We start from the raw sequence: 20,553 nt of genomic DNA on the forward strand, positions 1-20,553 counted from the left end.
AATGATGATCAACACCATCCAAACATTGTCCATTTACATCAGCACCACTCAAACATTCCCCATGTAAATCAGCATCATCCAAACATTTCCCATGTAAATCAGCACCATCCAAACATTGTCCAGCACCGTCTAATACAATCTGGACAGTGTGGATGAAATAACTACATCAGGGTGGGTCCCACCTTCTGGCAGGGAAAAATGGATGGACATATGAATATACAACACATCATCAAGTGGGCCGTGCCCGTCCAGAACACAGATGGATGACGTGGATAACAGATACATCACGGTGTGGCCCACATAGCACCGTCCACTAGGTCCAGCACCATCTAGATGATTTGGATGGTGTGGATGAAACCAATACATCACGTGGGACCCACAGAACCTATTAACGTCAGTCCAGCAGTGGGTCCCACCATCTGGATGGTCTTGGATGTACATATACATTACGTGGGACCCGTAAAACTTGCTGACGTCAGTGGGGCAGATGGGTCCCACCATAAAAAAAGACGGATGGCAGGATGAAACGCACGTCATGGGTAGGGGGGGCGGCTATGCATGGCACCGTCTAGATGGACGGTGCAAATGAAACACACGCATCCTGGTGAGGTCCACGTGGTGTGGCCCACCAAAGATTGTTGTGTACAGCAACTGTTTAGCTGATCCGTTTGCCAAAACAGGTGGGGTCCCACATGGGGCCCACACGGACAGATATAAATCCGTATGTGTGTGTATATATATATAATATAATTATAATATAATATAATATAATATTATCATATATACATACCATATATATACATACATATATATATGTATGTATGTATGTACGTGTGTGTGTGTGTGTGTATATAATATCCAGCGTCCAGCCACCGTCCAACAAGCTGGACGGTGTTGGATGATGTACATACATCATGGTGGTCCCACGTAGTGGGCCACTAGATTTGGATCAAGCTGAAATGTATTTTTCCCTTTCATCCAGGCTTGTGCGACCATCCGGTCATGCAGGCCCCAAAACGGGATCAAGGTGGCCCACTTGTTGGACGGCATGGATAAAATACACACATCATAGGTGGGCCATCAGTCATAGGGAAAGAGAGAGAGAGAGAGAGAGAGAGAGAGAGAGAGAGAGATTGGTAATGACAGAGGGGCCTCGCCACTATGGGCCCCTCTTGGATGCAAACATATATCAGGGTGGGTCCCACCATATGTGGGCCCTCAAATCACAAATCAAATAATAAAATCACCCACCTCAAATTCCTTCCTCCTTCCGTCAATCGGCTTTTGAGCTCCAAGGGGGTCGATCGAATAGTTGAGATCGGCTTTGAAGGGTTAGATTGGGTGGTAGGAAGTGGGTCACACCTAGCTTTTCTCTTGGGGAGCTTGGATGGTTTCTCCCATTGGAGTTGCTTAGGAGAATGAGAGAGAGAATGAGAGAGAGAGAGGTGATGGGAGAGGATGGTGAGTGATGGATGGGTGTACTTGATGGGTGGAGAGAGAGAGTGAATTAACTTTAGGGGTTGCTTGGGGATGGGTGTTATACTTGACATGATGGGATGGAGTACTTGACATTTGATGTAATTGATGGGACATTCTCTTGGATTTTGCAACTGCATGACATTTTTCCTTAAACTGAAAGTGGGCCCACATCTCCTGGCATGGGTATCGCCTCGACACGTGAGGAGAGGCGTCAAAACCGCGACGATGGCGTGGTCACACTGGTACAAGTCTTGGGTTGAGCTGACTCTGGAATACGGGATACGACTCAAGGTTGCGTGCAATTGCTGATAACAGATTGCGGTCGCTAGAATTCAATTGGGAGGACCGCGGAAGCCTACGAAACAGTATGGGCTAGGATACAGGTCTTACAGGCTTGCCTGTCATTTTTACCCGTGGCACCCTTTTAGGTTTTCACCACATCCTAGGTATTTGACCTTGCATACCCCTTGGTAGCTTTGTTGTTTTTACCCTTGGCGTCCTTTTTGGGTTTTTACTAAGTCCATTAACTGCCCGTTGTTTTTACTCGAAGTGCCCTTTTGGGTTTTCACTTCACCCATTTTGCTTAGGCATGTTTTTTTTTTCTTTTTTTTTTTCCCTTTTTCTTTGATTTCTGCAGCGATGGAGGGATCAAACTTCCATCCTTGCTGGCCAACTAGTAGCTCTTCCTTCCTTATCTTGAGTGACGTTGGCAAAGCAGCCGACTCGAGTTGAGATCATCTTGAGGGGATTTTTCTATTTTTCCTTCTTTTTTTGACTTTCTTATACTGCGTACTCTTATTTTGTCCTTAATTCTTTCTCTTACGCTCTTATTTTGTCCTCATTTTTAGTTTTTCTCTTCTTCTTTTTTTTCTTCCTTTTTTGTTCTTTGTACCTTTTTATTAAGACACTTATTTGGGGATGGGCGGGAGTGATTCTCAGGATAACTAGCTTTGGTCATTTCATTCCATCTTTGCTATTGTAAATCTTGACATGGTTAGATAAACTTACCTGTTATCGGCGTTGATAGGCTTTAGAAGATCCTCACCTTAGGTTGGTGAATTAGAAGACGCATTCCAGAAGAACTCTTCTAATCTTTGGGCTATCTTAAATGATCTCTGAACTTGCCCCTTGAGTCTAACGGACACGGCAATACTTGTAAACACAATCTGACTTTTCTTTTCTCAGTTTTCACTCTTTATGAGATTTGAAATTGAACTTGTAGGATTGCTTCCATTTCATAAGTTAGCTTGTAAAGAATTTTACCTATAGTTGTATGTATAGAGGTTTGATTGGCCCAAAGTGCATATGGAAATGGTGCAATATCTTTTGAGTTTGAGCTTCTCAAGGGATTTGCCCATCTTCGGCGTCCCATTGCCGATGATGACAGTGTGTGGGATCCTATAGTGGATGGTGATGTTGTTCTTCATAAGTGTCATCATGTGAGATGCGGGATGCTGCCTCATGTCATTTTTTTTGTGAAGTAATTGATCGTAATGAGTATGAACTCATGATCGTTAAATGCTTTCGGGCTGACTTTCTTGCTGATGTTGATATCTTGTGTAGATGATGTTTAGGACCTTGCCAGGTCGTAGAGTTTCGAAACACACACATATTGAATCCAATGTGCGCGCTCTAACACTTAAAGTTCTTTCTGACGTAGAATATAAGCATGGTCTTCACAGCTTCTTCTTGATAGGCTTCATTTCAGGCTTTATTGAAAAGTTTTCAATGGGATCCAGACAAGTTTTCATAAGATGTAAGATTGGGTAGCCATGACTTCAAGAATTCAATCATTCTCTGCTCATTTTTTTGGGGACACGAATTTGTAATGTACACTTAAGATTTTCGGGAGATCCTAGGTTTACAATATCGAAATTTTCAGGATGACATTGGCTTTTGGTTTTAAACTTTTTTAGGAGACCCTCTAGTTCGAGAGTCGACTCATCATATTCCACATCATCGACTTTATACTAACCATTGAGTTCAAAGTTCAACTCTAGATTGAAATCATATAAGTTGACTTCATACTCAAGTTCTTTGATAGACAGACTTGGCACTTTATTGCTGGGGAATTTTAAAAAGTATTTCTGGATTTTTTTTAATTCTAAAAGCTTTTGATTTTTGGGAATTTGTAAATATCTTATTTTTTAGAGTTTTGAAATAATTAGTGTTTTGGATTTTTGAAAATGTTAATTTTTTGGAGTTTTTTGCTGTAAGGGATCTTGAGCGAGACAACAATGTGAACCAGGGGTTGCCTGATCCGGCTCAGGGAACCAATCACTATTTACATTGGCTTTTATTGTTGTTAGGGAGATATAAACTTGTTACTGCCTTGCACTCCTTCCCCTCAAGAGGCAGGCTGAAGGGATCAGTAGTTGGGCCTTCATCGTTGTGCCAAAACGTCAGGATGAGTCTATGGTTGAGCTCTGAGTTGGTGTCGAATGTGATTTCTCCTGTTTCATCCCTGATGGATTCCAGCTCGGATTCTTCCAGCTCGGGTGGGACCAGGATTGTGGTCCAGTCACTCGAGAGAAATTCATCCCCCTTGTCCGAGTCCTCTGTATCATCAGATGGGATTGATGTGCAAGTGAAGGGATTGCCCTTCTTTTGACGACCTTGTCTTCTTCTGTTGCCCTTGTGCTTTGGTTTCATACTTGGAGGATGATGATGCCCTAATCTTCTCATATTTACATTCTTTCGATCCTCAATGACTGGGGTTGAACCTTGATATTTAAGCAAGTAATAGAAGATTTGCTGATCGCCAGGAAGGAAGACGTAGTTTAATCCAATGGGACATGCAAGAGGAATGTAATTCACAGTCTCAAACTCAAGACTATGGTATGGGATGTCCTTATTGAAGCATCGTATGTCTATGACAGGGAGGATAGTCTCCTTTTTTCTCTCATTGTTGTAGTTAGATGGTGGGGACTTTTACCCCTGGTCGTTAACTGATGATATTGGTGCAGATGACAGTGTAAGTGGCGCAGGTAAGGCTTGCCCCTGGTTGGTTGAAGCTAAGATAGGCAGGATGTGCCCCTGGTTGGTTGAAGCTAAGATAGGCAGGGTGTGCCCTTAGTTGATTGAAGCTAAGACTGACAGGGTGTGCCCTTAGTTGATTGAATCTGAGACTAGTAGGGCGTGCTCTTGGTTGATTAAATCTGAGACTGTCAGGGTGTGCCCCTGGTTGTTTGAAACTGATACTGGTAGGGTGTGCCCATGATTGATCGCTGGAGTGGGGAGGTGGTCCCCTTGATTGACTGAGGTTGCGAAGACTGGACTGACTAGAAATGCCCCTTGTATATTTAGGGGCATAGAGATTGGACTAGTTAGGGGTGCCCCTTCTAGGATGAGGGGTTCAAATTCCAAATGAGAGTCAATGGTATTAACAAATTGGACTGGATGGAGAAGAGATTCTTCCATGATGATATTGATGGTATGGGTGCCCAATGTATTGAAACATGCTTGAAGCTGTGGCAAGTGATTTTGAAGTGTGTTGTCCGCAGTAATGTCAAGAGTTACAATGACAATTTTTCCTTGGTCAATTAAGTTTTGAACCGCATGTTTTATGGTGAAACAATGATCCATTGTATGACCGCTAGTTTGATGGTACGCACGGTACTCATTTTCATGATATGTTAGTGGTAAAGGATTTGGTGGGGGCCCAGGCAGCAGTGGGGTAAGAAGTTGCCTTTGGACTAATGTGGTTAGCATTTCACTATAAGTTTAGTCTATTGGGCCAAACTGGATAAGCTCCCGGACCATGCCCATTTGCCACCCATGATTAGGGTACTGTAGGTTCCATCATGGTTATTGTTGTTACTGTAATGGTTGTCCTTGCTGAGGGGCGAATGGTACATCTTCGGTAGAGGCGACAAGATCATCTTCTTCCATTGGATGAGGGACGAGAACACTTCTGTTACCGTTCTCGCATTTAGTAGGCCATCCTTCCTCTATCAGCTATATCGGGGAGACCTGATAAGGCAACCAAGGGGAGATCGTCCCAGCCGTTATTCCAGCTTCGACTTGTTCCCTAGTGTGGATGAGTTAGGTGAAGTTGGCATATGAATGCATGACAAGGTATCCAGAGATACTCAGGTTTGCCGAGTAGACGATCATGGAGATTTGCTCCTTGTCGTTGATGAGTGTCTTCATTCTGATAGCCATGGCCTATTATCGTCTAATGCAAGCTGACAATGACTCATCATTCCTCTACCTTAAGGCAGTGAGATCCTCTCTTTTGAGTACTACATTAAGATTGTACGCGAAACGATCAATGAATGATTGAGAAAGTTATTCACAAGTTTTGATTCGATGGTAGTTCAGTGACGTGTTCTAATCTAATGCATCGCCTTTTAAGGACTTCTGAAACAAACGAATCAACACTCCATCATTACCTGCCACGACATTAAGCTCTCCACAAAATGCCTTTAGGTGATCTATAGGACATCTTGTACCATCATATTTTTAAAAAAAAAATTGGTACCTCAAAGCTTGGAGTTACCTTTGCATCAGGGAAGGGACAAAGGTCCCCGAACTTAGTGGATGGGAGATCCACCCCACGTTGCTTCTGCAATTTTCTCCCCATCTCTCACAATTCCTCTCGAAGTTGCTTGATTTTGGAGGGACTGGATGAAAGAGGTTTTGCTCCTTGCCAAGCTTGTCTTGTATCCTTCTCGTACTAGTTGACCTTGTTGACACCTCTATGATTCCTACTTAGAGGAGGCTGAACTTGGTGGTTGTGCTATTATAAAGAGTTTGTTGAACTAGGACTGAAAAAAGAGGCTGCGAAGAAATCCTAGTTGCAAGAGATTGTTGAAATTGATTGGAATTCCCTTGAGGGAGAGATTTTTGGAATTGACTAGGAGTCCAAGGTGTGGAATGATAGGGCTGACTCTCATTTATGGGGGGATATTGGAAGAAATGCCTTGAGGTAGATGGTTGTGTTAGCTGGATGTCTCCATTGGGAGGGTATCAGAAGTCCTGCACAAACCTTGATTGTCGTAGTTGTTGTGTTGTGCTAATCTGAGTGTTAGTTATTGGAATGTGCGTTGGTGTAAGCTGGCGAAGCATTTCTTATATGATCTTTATATTTTGGGTCACTTTCTTAATGCAAGAGACTAGCACTGATCCTGTTGGATGTAGTTATAGAGATATGCCTTCCTGTATATCGAGAGTGGAGAAAGGGAGAGCTACTTCTTCGTGGTTGGCCATGGATGTTCAAGATCTGGTTTGGATTATGTTGCAATAAGTGAGATTTTTTTTTACGCCTGACTTGTAGAGGCAAATTTTTTTCTTTTTATTTATTTATTATTATTATTATTGTTTTTTGTAATGAATGCTAATGTAAAGGTAGATGCAAATGCAGATGTGGGAGAATTAGTATTCCTCAGGAATCTGTAACATCTTGTTTTTCAAGTCGGGGTATGTTTAGTGTGGATAGTTTTTTGCCAGTGAAGTCACCATTTTGTGAACGTTGGAGGGGAGCACAATTCCCCGAGGGTACGAGAGATCTACTCTCTTTCTTCCACTGGTTGCCTTACTCGAGGGCTTTTGTAAAGGGAGTGAAAGTGTTACATTTGACAGGAGTCACCACTAACCAATTATTACGATTCTACAGTCGATTAGAGCCCGTAGAAACACTTAAGATTGATAAGCTGAATATTTTTAACTCTAAGATGACTCATGAGTTTATATTTCATAGATTCTGAATAAGATATTGTGGTTACAGAGAGGAAGCTGTTAGACACCCACTCTGCCCATACGAATGTACGGTCTTTACTTTACAATATCTGACTAATTTTTGAAGAATTATGCAGAAAATGTAATACAATGTTGTAGTAAAGGTGTTTGAACAATCCAAATTTCTTATGGACAAGATCCGACTATATCGCCAAGCCGCAGAGCATACATTCAAAATGATCGAGTGCAGGGTATATGTATGCAATGCCTGATGCTATATGAATGCTTATGATAAATCGATGACCAACCAGCTAAGGTTTCTAGTGGACATGGTATGTTATATCGACAAGTCTCAGAGCATACACTTGCCAATCAGATATAGTAGAAAATGATGGAATGTAATGTATATGCTAAAACGACAGTTAACTGGCTAAGGTTTCTAATGAGCAAGATCTAATTTTATTAGCAAGCCACAGAGCATACGCCCACCAATCAGATACGTGCAAATAATAAAAATGCACTATGATGCTGATGTATATGAGGAGTAGGGGGTTGAGAAAGGAATAAATGTTACATGATGTTGATACACTGATTTGATGAAATTGATAGACGCTCAAACTATTGGATGAACAGTAGTGTCGTGAGGTTAGATTGAGTGGCTCAGATTTAAACTTGATAGCTAAGGAGGCTTAGACTCTGGCTAGGTTAGACTAGACCATGGGTGGGCTCTCTCTCTCTCGCACACTCTCACTCTCTTTGGTGGAAGAATGGTTAAATAGCTAAGGTTAAGGGGCTTTTGGCTAAGAAGAGATCCTTAAGGATGGAAAGGGATGATTGAAATGAGAAGGGGAAGGGGCTATTTATAGTCTCTCAACCCAAAATTTTGGTAATTCTTGGTGATCAAAGGGGAAAAATATGATTGAATGGTTAGGATTGCAGATTATCACATGGCATCATCTCATGAGTTGGATAAAGTGGTGAAAGGATAATTTTGGGTAAGAAGATGGGCATCGGAGTAAATGCACCTCAACCGCACACTTAAGGTTCAAAAAAGGAGAAACTCACATGCTTGAGGCATGCTGCTTGAAAGAGGGGGAGTGCCGCATGGCTAACGGCAACCTGGCTACTGCTAGTCCCCACTTAGACTCCCCGCTTTGGCATGTAGCATCCTCCAAGCGTGTGGAGGCTCTACTACGAGGGTTGCTGCTTTGAGGTTTTAACCATTTATCCGCTTGGGCTTGATTTTGGGCTTGACTAGGTGAGTTGAATGGGTTATGGGTTGGGTAGGCTGACCAAGTGAGTTGACTCGCCGAGTTTATTCATGGCTATAGGGTTTTAGGTTCCTAGGGTTTAGGATTAGGCCGATCGGGTTGATATGTTGAATGGACTATGTTCAGGGTTTAGGACTAAGGCTCCTAGGGTTAGGGTTTAAGATTAGGGTTCGGTTGTCCATTCGTTCCTATCAGCATATTAGCTTGAGGTGAGGTGCCTATAGGAAGTCAAGGTGCCACCCATTTTCGGAGGACGAACCCTACCCTCCATTAATCGCCTGATTATCTTAAATAGCTTGTGAGTGGCTAAATAGGTGACTGGTCTTCTCATATTTCAATAGAGTTGGGCATGGGACGACTCAACTCGTCCAATTCATTTAAAACCGACTTGATCTGAATTAAGTGGTTGAGTCTATCCAAACCGAGTAGATTTCATCCAATTCGAACTCAAACTGAGTCAAGTTTGGGTTAGCCAGTAACTTAACTTGAAATCTAACTCAGTACTGACTTGACTCAATCTGAAACTAGACTCGTACATATATAATAATAATAATAATAATAATAATAATAATAATAAAACTTAGATTTAGCATTTCATGGAGAGGTTGCAATTCAGGCAAGTGCACCTAGGTTTTGAGTTGTGATTTCAACCCATGGGTTATTTAATTTGAATGATTTGATTTCCACATGTTATCTCAAGTTACAAAATCTGTTAATCAATTAGATGCTTGCCACTTGTGATTACTTGATAGATTGAATGAAATTTGTTGTGGACTTACCATCTCACGGGTCATTTGCGCCTATGCGGCTATTAAGCGTAACTCATTTTTATCGCATTCATTAATTGGACATTTGCCCTATGTGGATTTGATTAGATATTTTCCCTATGTGGCTTTGATATTTAGATATTTACCTTATGTGGATTTGATGGAATATTTGTCCTTTTGAGGCTTGACGGTTTAACTTGTATAACTTGCTAATTTTTGGGTCATTATGCGAAGTTCCATATGATTTTCAGGTGAAGTTAAAGTTCATATATTTATTTTCTATTCACCATGCGGAGTTCATATGATTTCCAAGTGTCATCGGAGTTCATGTGTTGATTCTCTCTTCATCTTGTGGAGTTCACTTGTATTGTGATTTTCGAGTGAAGATAGAGTTCATTTATTAATTTTCTAGTCACCTTATGGAGTTCACGTACAATGTGATTTTTGGGTATAACAGAGGTTTGAATGTTAATTTGTTATTCATCTTGCGGAGTTCTCTTATATTATGATTTCCGGGTGAAGATGAAGTTCACATGTTAATTTCTTAGTCGCCTTACGGAGTTCTATATGATTTTTGGGTAAAGATGAAGTTCATTTATCAATTTTCTAGTCACCTTGCAGAGTTCATATGATTTCTCGTTGAAGAAAAAGTTCACTTGTTGATTTTTTAGTTATCTTGCGGAGTTCACATACAATATGATTTCTGGGTGCAATAGAAGGTCGTATGTCGATTATCTGACTATCTGAATATATTTACTTGTATTGCAATTTCTACCACATTTTCTTAATTGTAAAACGATGTTGGTTGGCTATGTTCTTTGTGTATATGATCATGATATAGAATTTCATTGCTAAACATATATTTTCTATGTCTTGCGAACTATATTGGAAAATGAATGATGAGTGCGTAATTTTATAGGGTATTCCTCACTACGATAACCATTGACACTATCAAAATATATTAGTTAATGCAGGTGTAGAGTAAGCCGACGTTGTTCACTTGGCTAATGATATAGATCAGGTAGTTGATGAGCTAAACAAGGTCCTAGTGGCATATATTGAGCTCCAACATTAGTTGATAAATTTTCATTTTAGTTTAGTGTATTTTTTATAATTGGGTTGTATGAGTCTTGAATGGGCACTACATTTGGATTTTTTTCTTATGAATGGAAAACTTTTACTCAATGCATGGTTTACTCCACTAATAGTTGCTTCCAACTGTGATTGATGACAAGACTGTATAAATTTAGACATGAATTTTAAAGGTTAATGTTCGGGTTTTTGGGAAATGAGCAGTATACTTGGGTTTCAAAAATCGGGGTGTTACAGACTATCTGTGATCTAGTGCGGATTATGTTGTGATAAGAGAGGTTCCTTCAAGGATGCCTGGCTCGTAAAGGCACAATTTTTGGGATTTTTAAAAAGTTTTTGGAATTGATGCAGATGCAAGTGTGCGAGAACTGATATTTTTCAAGAATTTATAAGGTCTTGTTTTCCAAGTCAGGTTGCTAGTAGTGTGACTAGTGTTTCTCCAATGGAGTCACCATTCTACGGACACTGGATCCTGGGGGGAATTGACTCGCTCCTGAAAGAGTGTCTCTTTCGAGGGCTTTTGTGGGGTTGTGGTTGAGAGGGTATTACATTTGACTAGACTCACTACTAACCAATTGCTTTGAATATACAGTTGGTTAGACCTTGTAGAAATGCTTAGGACTGAAAATCTGAAGATCCTTTGTCTTAAAATGACTCTTGAGGCCACATTTAGAGATTTTGAGTAAAGGACCACGATTATAAAGAGGGAAAGTGTTAGGCACCTACTCTGCCCATGCAAGCATATGGTCTCTACTTCACAAGATCTAATTAATTTCCGAGGGATAAGATTAGTTCTCACATACAAAAGATGTAATGAATGCAATGATGACAATGGCTAATCAATACAAATTCCAACTATGCCGACAAGCCGTAAAGCATATGTTCGAATTGATCGAGTGTTGAATGCTATAGTGATGGTTATGACAAAACAGAAGCTAACTAGCTAGGTTTCTGGTAAGCAGGCTCCAATTATATCAGTAAGCCACAGAACATACACCCAAGCCAATTAGATGCGAAAGAACGACGTAATGCAATACAATAATGGTGTATCTAAGGAGTAATGGGGTAAAGAAGGGAATGCGTGTTGCATAATGTTGATGCTTGAAATTACACGAGGTTGATTGAAGACCGAATGGTTGGATAGATGCTAGTATTGTTAGGCTCGATCGAATGGCTTAGATCACGACTAAGAGGCTCAAGAAGCTTAGGCTCTGGCTAGGCTAAAGTAAACCATGGCTAGACTCTCTTTCTCTCACTCTCACTCTCCTTGGTGAATGGATGGGTTGGCTAGGCTAAGGATGGCTACTAGGTGACTCTAGGACGTATTGGATCTACTGGATGTCTTGGATCTATTGGATGTCTTGAAATGAGAAGGAGAGGGGGCTATTTATAGCCCTCAAGCCCGATTTTTCTATAATTCTTGCAAAGTCTAGGGGCAAAGTGCGGGTGGATGGTTTGGATTTGAGATTGCCACATTGCATCATCTCGTGGATTGGATGAGGTAGTAAAAAAGTATATTCGGATTTGGACAAGGGCACCAGAGTAAATGCGCATTGGCCACACTCTTGGGGGCTGTAAAAGGGGCATTCCAAATGCATGAGGGGTGCCTCCCCAGAGAGGAGGCATGCCACGTGGATGACAACACCCACATATGGATCTCCTTCCTTGGCAGGCTCCATTCCACATTCATGTGGAGGCTTTGTTGTGAAGGATGTTGTATTGCTATTTGCATTGTACTCTGATTAGGCTTGATTTCGAGTTAGGCTTAACTAGGCGAGTTGACTAGGTAAGTTGATCGAATGAGCTGTCTAAGTGAGTTGACTTGGTGAGTCGACTCAAGGTTCTAGGGTTTAGGACTTAGATTGACTAGGTTAAGTTTAGGACTTTAGGATTACAGTCCTTATATGGTTTAGGGCCTGTTTGGGTAAACGGCTTACGGTGTATTGAGGTGTATAGAATTACCATGTGAGGTGCATTTAATGCCGTCAGTGGATGATTGGGTGGTTTGGGTGTAGACGCCAATCCCATACCCAGCATCGGTTTCGTTTGGGTGTTGTGGTATTGCAACCATCCCACCAACTAATGCTATTTGGAAAACCTAGGAATTGCTTCCAGCAACCATCCCGATCAATGGTGTCGATAACTCAGTAGTTGGCCCACCCAAAACACCTGAAGTAGAAGAGGAGGACGAGAAGGAAAATGATGGCGGTGATGATGGCAACGAAGACAAGGGAGTTGAGGACAGCGCCGATGAACTTGCTCCAAATAGAGTTTGAGGAGTTTTCATTGTAGGCAATGGTAGCAACGGTGGTGAGAGATGAGGAAGAAGAAGAAGAAGAAGAAGAAGAGGTATTGAGAATGGTGACAAGGAGGACGACAAGGAGCATGCATGTGGAGACATGAGCTATGATTCTGATGATTTCTTCACCTAGAGATTCAAGGATGGTGTTGGGGTTTTGAGATTGGGTCATCGAAATGGTGGGGTTCTGAGATTGGGCCATTGAAATGGTGGGGTTTTGAGATTCAGTCATTGAAAGGATGGGATGGGCTGTCCAACCCTCTCTTTTGGATTTTGGAGTTCTCTCTCTCTCTCTCTCTCTCTCTCTCTCTCTCTCTCTCTCTCTCTCTCACGGGTGTGGAAATGGCTGATTTTCTTCCGTCCGACTAGGGCTTGAGATTGGAAGTAGAGGACACTCGAGTGATGTAAGACACGTTCGAACCAGACGTGTCTTACATGTATGGAGAGACGACGGAAGAAGAGTTACGCCTTACTTTTTTACTTTAACCATCCAAGGAGGGATTTCGCAATCCCTCTGTATCTCCAGCTAATACAGTGAAGGACGGACGACTTCCTACAGACGACGCCGCCCAAACATGCAGAGGGGTAGGGTAGGAGGGACTTGACAATCCTATCCCACCTAATCCCCTTTAATACACCGAAAGCCGTTTGCCCAAATAGGCCCTTAGGGTTTTGGGGTTAGGGTCTTGGTTGACCATCCATTGATTCAAACTCAATCAGTTTATCAGCTTCGTGTAGGGTGTGTACACCTAGTCAAGCTAAAGAGATCTTCGAAAGTTATGGTTCGAAACCATTTTCAGAACTACTTTGTCAGCATGACTGCATGGATTTGTTGACTTTGTGGGATTAATTTCATTGGATCTAGATCCCTCATGGTGTCTATGATCCCTGTTCAATAATAAAAAAAAAAATATCCGCTTCTTAAATATTCGTAGTTGTTGCCAAAGCAAAGATTATCTCTGAGAAGATCTCTCATTTTGATAGTATTATATGAGACAGTCCTGTCGAGCTTCTCCATATTTCAATAAGATCCATATCCCAATAGGCTTCATAGGCTTGTTGGGCGCATTGCTGCCACTACATGTGCCGCTCATGTCATGGGTGCATGCCATTTGTCCTAATGTCTTATCTGCATACGTATACGGTGACATGCTCCTAAAAAAGTACATGAGAAAATAAATCCTTGGTTTGCGAGTAGAAATTCATTCATTAATGCGGACATGCAGTGACGTTTTATCGGTACATGTGATGCAAAAGGGTAGGGAATGAATGTTCACGGGTAAAAATTGCTTGGATGCGACAAAAGTTATGGATGGTCTTTGGCAAATAAACATGATGGTGGTTCGAATTAAGTTTTTAACTGTGGCTGTTCAATGACCTCTATTTATTATTGTGCGGTACACTTGAGATATCGATTGTTTTAATTTTTGAACCATGGAAACACCCGCTACGGTGTTACCCGAGCAATATTTAATCCGCTCCCGGGCAAATCGCCGTGTGTCACAATCTCCCGGGGAATCATCCGAGCAAAATCGCCGTATGGCCGTAGAATACAAATAATCGGGTCGCCGTAGCATTACTCGAAAACAGAGTGCGTACCACGCAATCGGAGTATTCTAGAAGATAACCGTCTGAAAAAAATCCATCTCGGCAATTTCTCATCTCAAACGGTGCTTACGTCTCACTATAAATATAACCCACCATTCTCTCGCATTTCCTCGCTTTTCTCCGCAATACAGAGAAGAAAGGAAGAAGAAAAAGCCATAGAAGAATAAGAAAGCGAGCAGAGAAATCTCTGCATCTATCTCTGTCAGGTACACTAAAATCCATCCTTCTTTTCATCTCTTCCTCTCATCGATCAATCGGAGTTAGGGTTAGTGTTTCGTTATTCCTCCCAAGAGAGAAATTCCATTTTCATTAGGGTTAGTGTTTTGTTCCCACTGCGATCGTACGGACGGCTAGGGTTTTCCCAGATAATGAGACCATTTCACGAGGTCTCTCAGCCCCGCCATGATCGAAGGGACGGATCGCGTCCCTCCACCCGCCCCGGCCGGCAGGAGTGGGTCCGGAGAGGATCCGCCACCGTCGTTAGCTCTAATTCAAATCTGACTATCGCAGAAGGACGTGAACCGAGTTCACGCCCTAACCCCAATCCGAGTCCGATCCCGAATCCGAATCCGAATCCGGATCCGGTCTCTAGTGATGGGCGTCTCCGTCCGAAAGGTCAGTATGTTGTGAAGAAGAGGGAGACAGAGGTTCCGGAATCCGCCGCTGTCCCTCAGCTTGTTCAGGAGATACAGGATAAGCTTGTGAAGGGCGCAGTCGAGTGCATGATCTGCTATGACATGGTCAGGCGATCTGCACCGATATGGTCCTGTTCGAGCTGCTATTCGATCTTCCATTTGAACTGTATCAAGAAGTGGGCCCGTGCGCCCACCTCGAGTGATCTATCAGCGGAGAAGAATCAGGGACTGAATTGGCGGTGCCCGGGTTGCCAGTCAGTGCAGCTTGTTTCGTGGAAGGAGATTCGGTATGCTTGCTTCTGTGGGAGGCGGACGGACCCGCCTTCAGACTTCTATCTGACGCCGCATTCGTGCGGAGAGCCGTGTGGGAAGCCACTTGATAGGGAATCAATGGACAGTAATGATGGTGTTGATGAGAATCGGTGTTCTCATGTGTGTGTGCTACAATGTCACCCTGGGCCTTGCCCCCCTTGCAAGGCATTTGCCCCGCCGCGCCGGTGCCCATGTGGGAAGAAAATGATCACAAGGCGTTGCTCTGATAAATCCATTCTCACTTGCGGGCAACGGTGTGATAAGTTTCTGGAATGCATGCGACACAGATGTGAGCGGATGTGCCACACAGGGGCCTGCGATCCTTGCCAGGTTCTCATCAATGCGTCGTGTTTTTGCAAGAAGAAGACAGAGATCATTCTTTGCGGAGAAATGTCGGTGAAGGGAGAAGTGAATGAGGTCAATGGACTTTTTTCATGTAATTCAGTCTGCAGGAAGGAGCTCTCTTGCCGGCATCATTATTGTGATGAGGTTTGCCATCCGGGTCCATGCGGGGAGTGTGATTTATTACCTTCCAGGATCAAGACCTGCCATTGCGGAAAGACGCCTCTGACAAGAGAAAGGCAGAGTTGTTTGGATCCGATACCGACATGTTCGCAGGTGTGCGGTAAGGTCCTTCATTGTGGGGTCCACCACTGTAAAAACACATGCCATGAAGGGCAATGTGCGCCTTGTCTGGTTATTGTCAATCAGAAATGCCGTTGTGGATCTACTTCTCGTGCAGTAGAATGCTATAAAACAGTAGAAGAGCGGGATAAGTTTTTCTGCGAGAAGCCATGTGGTCGGAAGAAGAACTGTGGGAGGCACCGGTGCAGTGAGAGATGCTGCCCACTCTCCAGTTCCAGTGATTTATCTGGCGACTGGGACCCACACTTGTGCTCTATGGCCTGTGGGAAGAAACTGAGGTGCGGGCAGCATTCTTGTGAGTCTTTCTGTCACAGCGGCCATTGCCCTCCATGCATGGAAACCATTTTCTCTGATTTGAGCTGTGCTTGCGGGAAGACGGTGATCCCTCCACCGCTCCCTTGTGGGACCCCGCCTCCATCTTGTCAGCATCCTTGTGCTGTTACTCAGCCATGCGGGCATTTGTCTACACACAGCTGCCATTTCGGGGATTGCCCACCGTGTACAGTTCCAGTGGCGAAGGAGTGTGTAGGTGGGCATGTGGTTCTGAGAAGTATACCTTGTGGGTCGAAGGATATCAGGTGCAATCAGCTTTGTGGGAAGACCCGACAATGTGGCATGCATGCTTGTTCTAAACCCTGCCATCCACCGCCATGTGATTCTTCCTCTGGTCCTGTTCCTGCCTCTAATTCAAAAGTCTCGTGTGGGCAGAGCTGTGGTGCTCCTAGGAGAGACTGTAGGCACACATGTGCAGCCCCTTGCCACCCTTCAGCACCTTGCCCTGATCTCAGATGCAACTTTTCCGTCACCATTACTTGTTCCTGTGGCCGGATAACCACTACAGTTCCTTGCGACGTTGGCGGCGGTAACACTGGCAGTTTTCATGTTGATACGGTCTTTGAAGCCTCAGTTATTCAGAAGTTGCCCGTTCCTCTCCAACCCGTGGAAGCAAATGGCAAGAAGATACCTCTTGGGCAGAGAAAGCTCGTTTGTGATGAGGACTGTGCGAAGATTGAGCGAAAACGCGTTCTTGCAGAAGCTTTCGAGATCACTCCTCCAAACCTCGACGCCCTTCATTTTGGTGATAGTTCAACTGTTTCCGAGTCGCTCGCTGATCTATTGAGGCGGGAACCAAAGTGGGTGTTGGCAGTAGAGGAGAGATTCAAGTTCTTGGTGTTGGGCAAGAGTAAAGGAAGCACGGCAAGTGGCCTCAGAGTCCATGTCTTCTGTGCTGCTCTAAAGGAGAAGAGAGATGCCATTAGGCACATTGCTGAGAGGTGGAAGCTCTCGGTTCAGGCGGCTGGATGGGAGCCGAAACGCTTCCTGGTCGTCCATGTCACGCCCAAATCCAGAGCTCCAGCCCGAATCCTAGGACCCAAAGGTGCTGTTCCCATAGCTGTGGCCCAACCTCCGGCCTTCGATCCTCTGGTAGACATGGATCCAAGGCTTGTCGTTGCTCTACTGGATTTGCCAAGGGATGCCGATATAAGTGCCTTGGTTCTAAGGTTTGGAGGAGAATGCGAATTGGTTTGGTTAAATGATAGAAATGCCTTGGCTGTTTTCGGAGATCCTGCACGTGCAGCAACTGCTCTAAGACGGCTGGATCATGGGACGGCTTATCATGGGGCTGTTGTGGTTCTTCAGAATGGCAGTGCATCCGGGTCTTCCTCTGCCAATGCTTGGGGAGGAAGTAAAGATGGAGCATCGATGGTGAAGAGTAGTAATCCATGGAAGAAAGCAGTAGTTCAAGAATTGGGCTGGTCCGAAGATTCCTGGGGTGGAGATTGGTCCAACAGTGGCAGCGGGGCTGATGCAACGGCGATTGCCGTAGTGAAAGCAAAGGAAGCTCCTATTGCTGCAAGTAAAAACCGGTGGAATCTGCTTGACCCAGATTCGAATCCGACAGGTTTTAGTTCTGTTGAAGCATCTGACTCGGGACATCGGACTGAGGTGTCTTCTTCAGCCTCGGAATCAAAAGCTCATGGCTCGGTGTTGGCAGTGCAGGCTGGAGACATGGGCGTAGTCCAACAGGATCATGAAGAAGTAGAAGACTGGGAGGAAGCATATGAGTAATCAAAATGCAGGTTTGAAGCTTTTTTTTTTTAATTGAATCTTTTCATATATGTGGTCGTCTGTTTGAGAGAAAAAAACACCGGAAATCAATGTCCTACAAAATACATGTGTTTGTTGGGTTTGTATTTTTTTGATACACTACCCATCAACATGGGCAATATTACTTTTGCTCTCTATATGACCGGATTCATTTGTTTGCTTTCTGCACTTCTTCAACTTCTATTGATAAGTACATAGCATGCACATGACCCTTTTCTGAAGACGTGCCAGGAAACATGGCCCATCTGAAAGTCGTATGGCCTGTTGTGAAAACATGGTTTGGTGGAAAGTCCAAAACTTGTATGTATTGCCCATGAAATGTATTGCTGGCCCAAACCAACCTGAAACGGGGGCGTTATGACCCCACACCGGTGGTGGCCGATATGGTACTCCGAGACCAATTTGCAAACATGTGTGATGGGCATTGGTGTTTGAGATGTGGGTCTTTTCTGGTGTAATCCTCCCTGTGTGGGTTGTATAACAGAGGCTGTGGCATCAGGTGGGATGCATTGTATGAAAGAAAGATGGAGACTTAAATGAGTGATCCTAGTTTTGAGCCATGGCAGATCGACTGTTGGTTCCACTTGATGAATGACCTGGATATCTCACATGCCTATCACATTGGCATGTGCTATCGGAGTAGGGTTCATTGGCCAAGACACCTTGAAGGGGATCTTTCCTTGCAGAACGAACTAGTGTTCTTTCATCGCCTAGTACATGTAATTACACATTTGGTGAATCCACACCATCCATTTGTTGGGCTGTTTAGCCCACATTACGAAAGCTATGTTGATTGAAAAATCTTAGCGAATGTGGACTGCTGCAACCATTTTATTTATTTATTTTTTCTTCAAATTATTACAGAATATATGAAGGCCACAAATCAGGCTATCTTTCTTTCATACAATGCATCCCACCTGATACTGCAGCCTCTGTTATACTATCATATGGGGAGGAGACTAGAAAAACCACTCAGATCTCAAACACCAATGCCTATCACACAAGTTTGCAAATTGGTTTCTGTGTACCGTATTGTTCACCACCAGTGGGGAGTAGTATCCGGGGATCCACCAAAGTCACGTCTGGGTTGCTGTAACAGATGTTTCCCTCTCCCTATTCCTACGATGGACTAGACTCCTATGCTACTTTTATAGCAATTAAAGAAGTGATGGTGGCTCATTCTCTAGGCGTGCAACTCAGGTGGGGTTGGGTCACTCAACCCAGGTAAAGGCCAATTCAACCCTATATCTATAACCCAAGCTACACAAGCTTGAGTTAGATTCTTGCCCAACTCCTCCATGAGACCTTGTAATCAATGCCATTTCCTTGCAAGCTTTTGTTACAGTAACATACTCTACTTTAATTGTCGAGATGGTAACAATCTTCTGTAATCGTGGGACCTAACTAACCGTAATTGTGAACACATACTTTGTATTGCTCTTTTTGGTATCAATATACCCTTCCAGATTTGAATCAACAGATCTGTGCAAATTTATTTCTAACCCTTTATAGCACCACACTGCGTCGGTAGTACCTCTCAAGTAGCTGAGAATCCATTTGACAACTTTCCAATGCTTCTTCCCTAAGTTTCTTATAAACTTGCTTACAACTGTCTCAAGTGGTAGACTGAGTGAAAGATACCTCATTTCAACACTGAGGTCTTGGTATCGATTCCCCAGTGGGGGTGGCTAACAGTGAAGTGTGAACTGACAGTGGGTGTACTAACAAGCTAACAAACAAAAAAAAAAAAACTCTCACTCCATAAGCAATATCTGGTCTTGTGCAAACCATAGTATGCATTAAGTGTCAATAGTCAATGTATATGGTACCTTAGCTATGCAGTCACATTAACTATGTTCCTTTATGAGTTTAAGAGGCTTGCCAAGGGAGTGTTAACTGGCTTAGCCCCTTCCATGTTAAATCGCGTGAATATTTTGCTACATATTTAGTCTGTGACAATTTCAACTTCATATTTCCTCTATATCTGTTGATTCTCATACCAAGGATATATTTTGCAGCACTCAAATCCTTCAATGCAAACTCTTTAAATAACTGTTATTTGAGATTTGAAATCTCATGTATGCTTAACCCTGGAATAAGCATATCATTTACATACAAAAGAATTATGATATACAAATTTTCAACTTTATTAAAATGACGACAATGATCAGCATGACATCTCTTAAGGTCGGTGGACATAAAACTATTAAACTTCTTATACCACTGTTTTGGAGCTTGTTTTAGACCATATAAACTCTTCTTGACTTTACATATCATGTCCTCCTTACCAGGTGCAACATATCCTTGTGGTTGATGCACGTCTTCTTCATGATCACCATGAAGAAAATCTGTTTTTACATCTAATTGCTCTAAGTGCAGATCCTTTACAGCCACAATGCCTAAAACTGATTTGATAGGCCAATACCAACAGCCGTAGAGAAAGGCCCCCGCTAATAGAAACAGAGGCATATCTGACGATAATGACAGGATCACTACCGATAACACCATCAACATCCCTTCCAATTCCATGCCGAGAGCCACCACCAGGGCCGATGATCCAACCCACCCCATATCGAGATGCCCTTTTTATGATGGACGTGATCCATAGCCCGTTGTTCCAGATGTTGGCCAGAAGTAGAAAATATTTCAGTATAGTT

The 20,553-nt window shown here is 43.2% G+C and overlaps 1 protein-coding gene across 7 annotated transcripts; it reads left to right on the plus strand.

Moving 5' to 3' along the window:
* Window positions 1-14,304: 14,304 nt before the first annotated feature.
* LOC131227785 (NF-X1-type zinc finger protein NFXL1) lies at window positions 14,305-20,345 on the plus strand. Of its 7 annotated transcripts, none has more exons than XM_058223609.1 (2): window positions 14,305-17,868; window positions 20,328-20,345. In XM_058223609.1, the coding sequence occupies exon 1, from the start codon at window positions 14,564-14,566 to the stop codon at window positions 17,855-17,857; it is 3,294 nt and encodes a 1,097-aa protein (XP_058079592.1). In that variant the 5' UTR covers window positions 14,305-14,563; the 3' UTR covers window positions 17,858-17,868; window positions 20,328-20,345. The 7 variants fall into 7 exon arrangements, with proteins under 7 accessions (XP_058079592.1, XP_058079590.1, XP_058079589.1 ...); XM_058223607.1 differs by lacking the exon at window positions 20,328-20,345 and adding an exon at window positions 20,287-20,303; XM_058223606.1 differs by lacking the exon at window positions 20,328-20,345 and adding an exon at window positions 20,276-20,292.
* The last annotated feature ends 208 nt before the right edge of the window (window positions 20,346-20,553 follow it).

The sequence above is a fragment of the Magnolia sinica genome, chromosome 15, assembly GCF_029962835.1.
Source record: "Magnolia sinica isolate HGM2019 chromosome 15, MsV1, whole genome shotgun sequence".
Taxonomy (NCBI): Eukaryota; Viridiplantae; Streptophyta; class Magnoliopsida; order Magnoliales; family Magnoliaceae; genus Magnolia; species Magnolia sinica.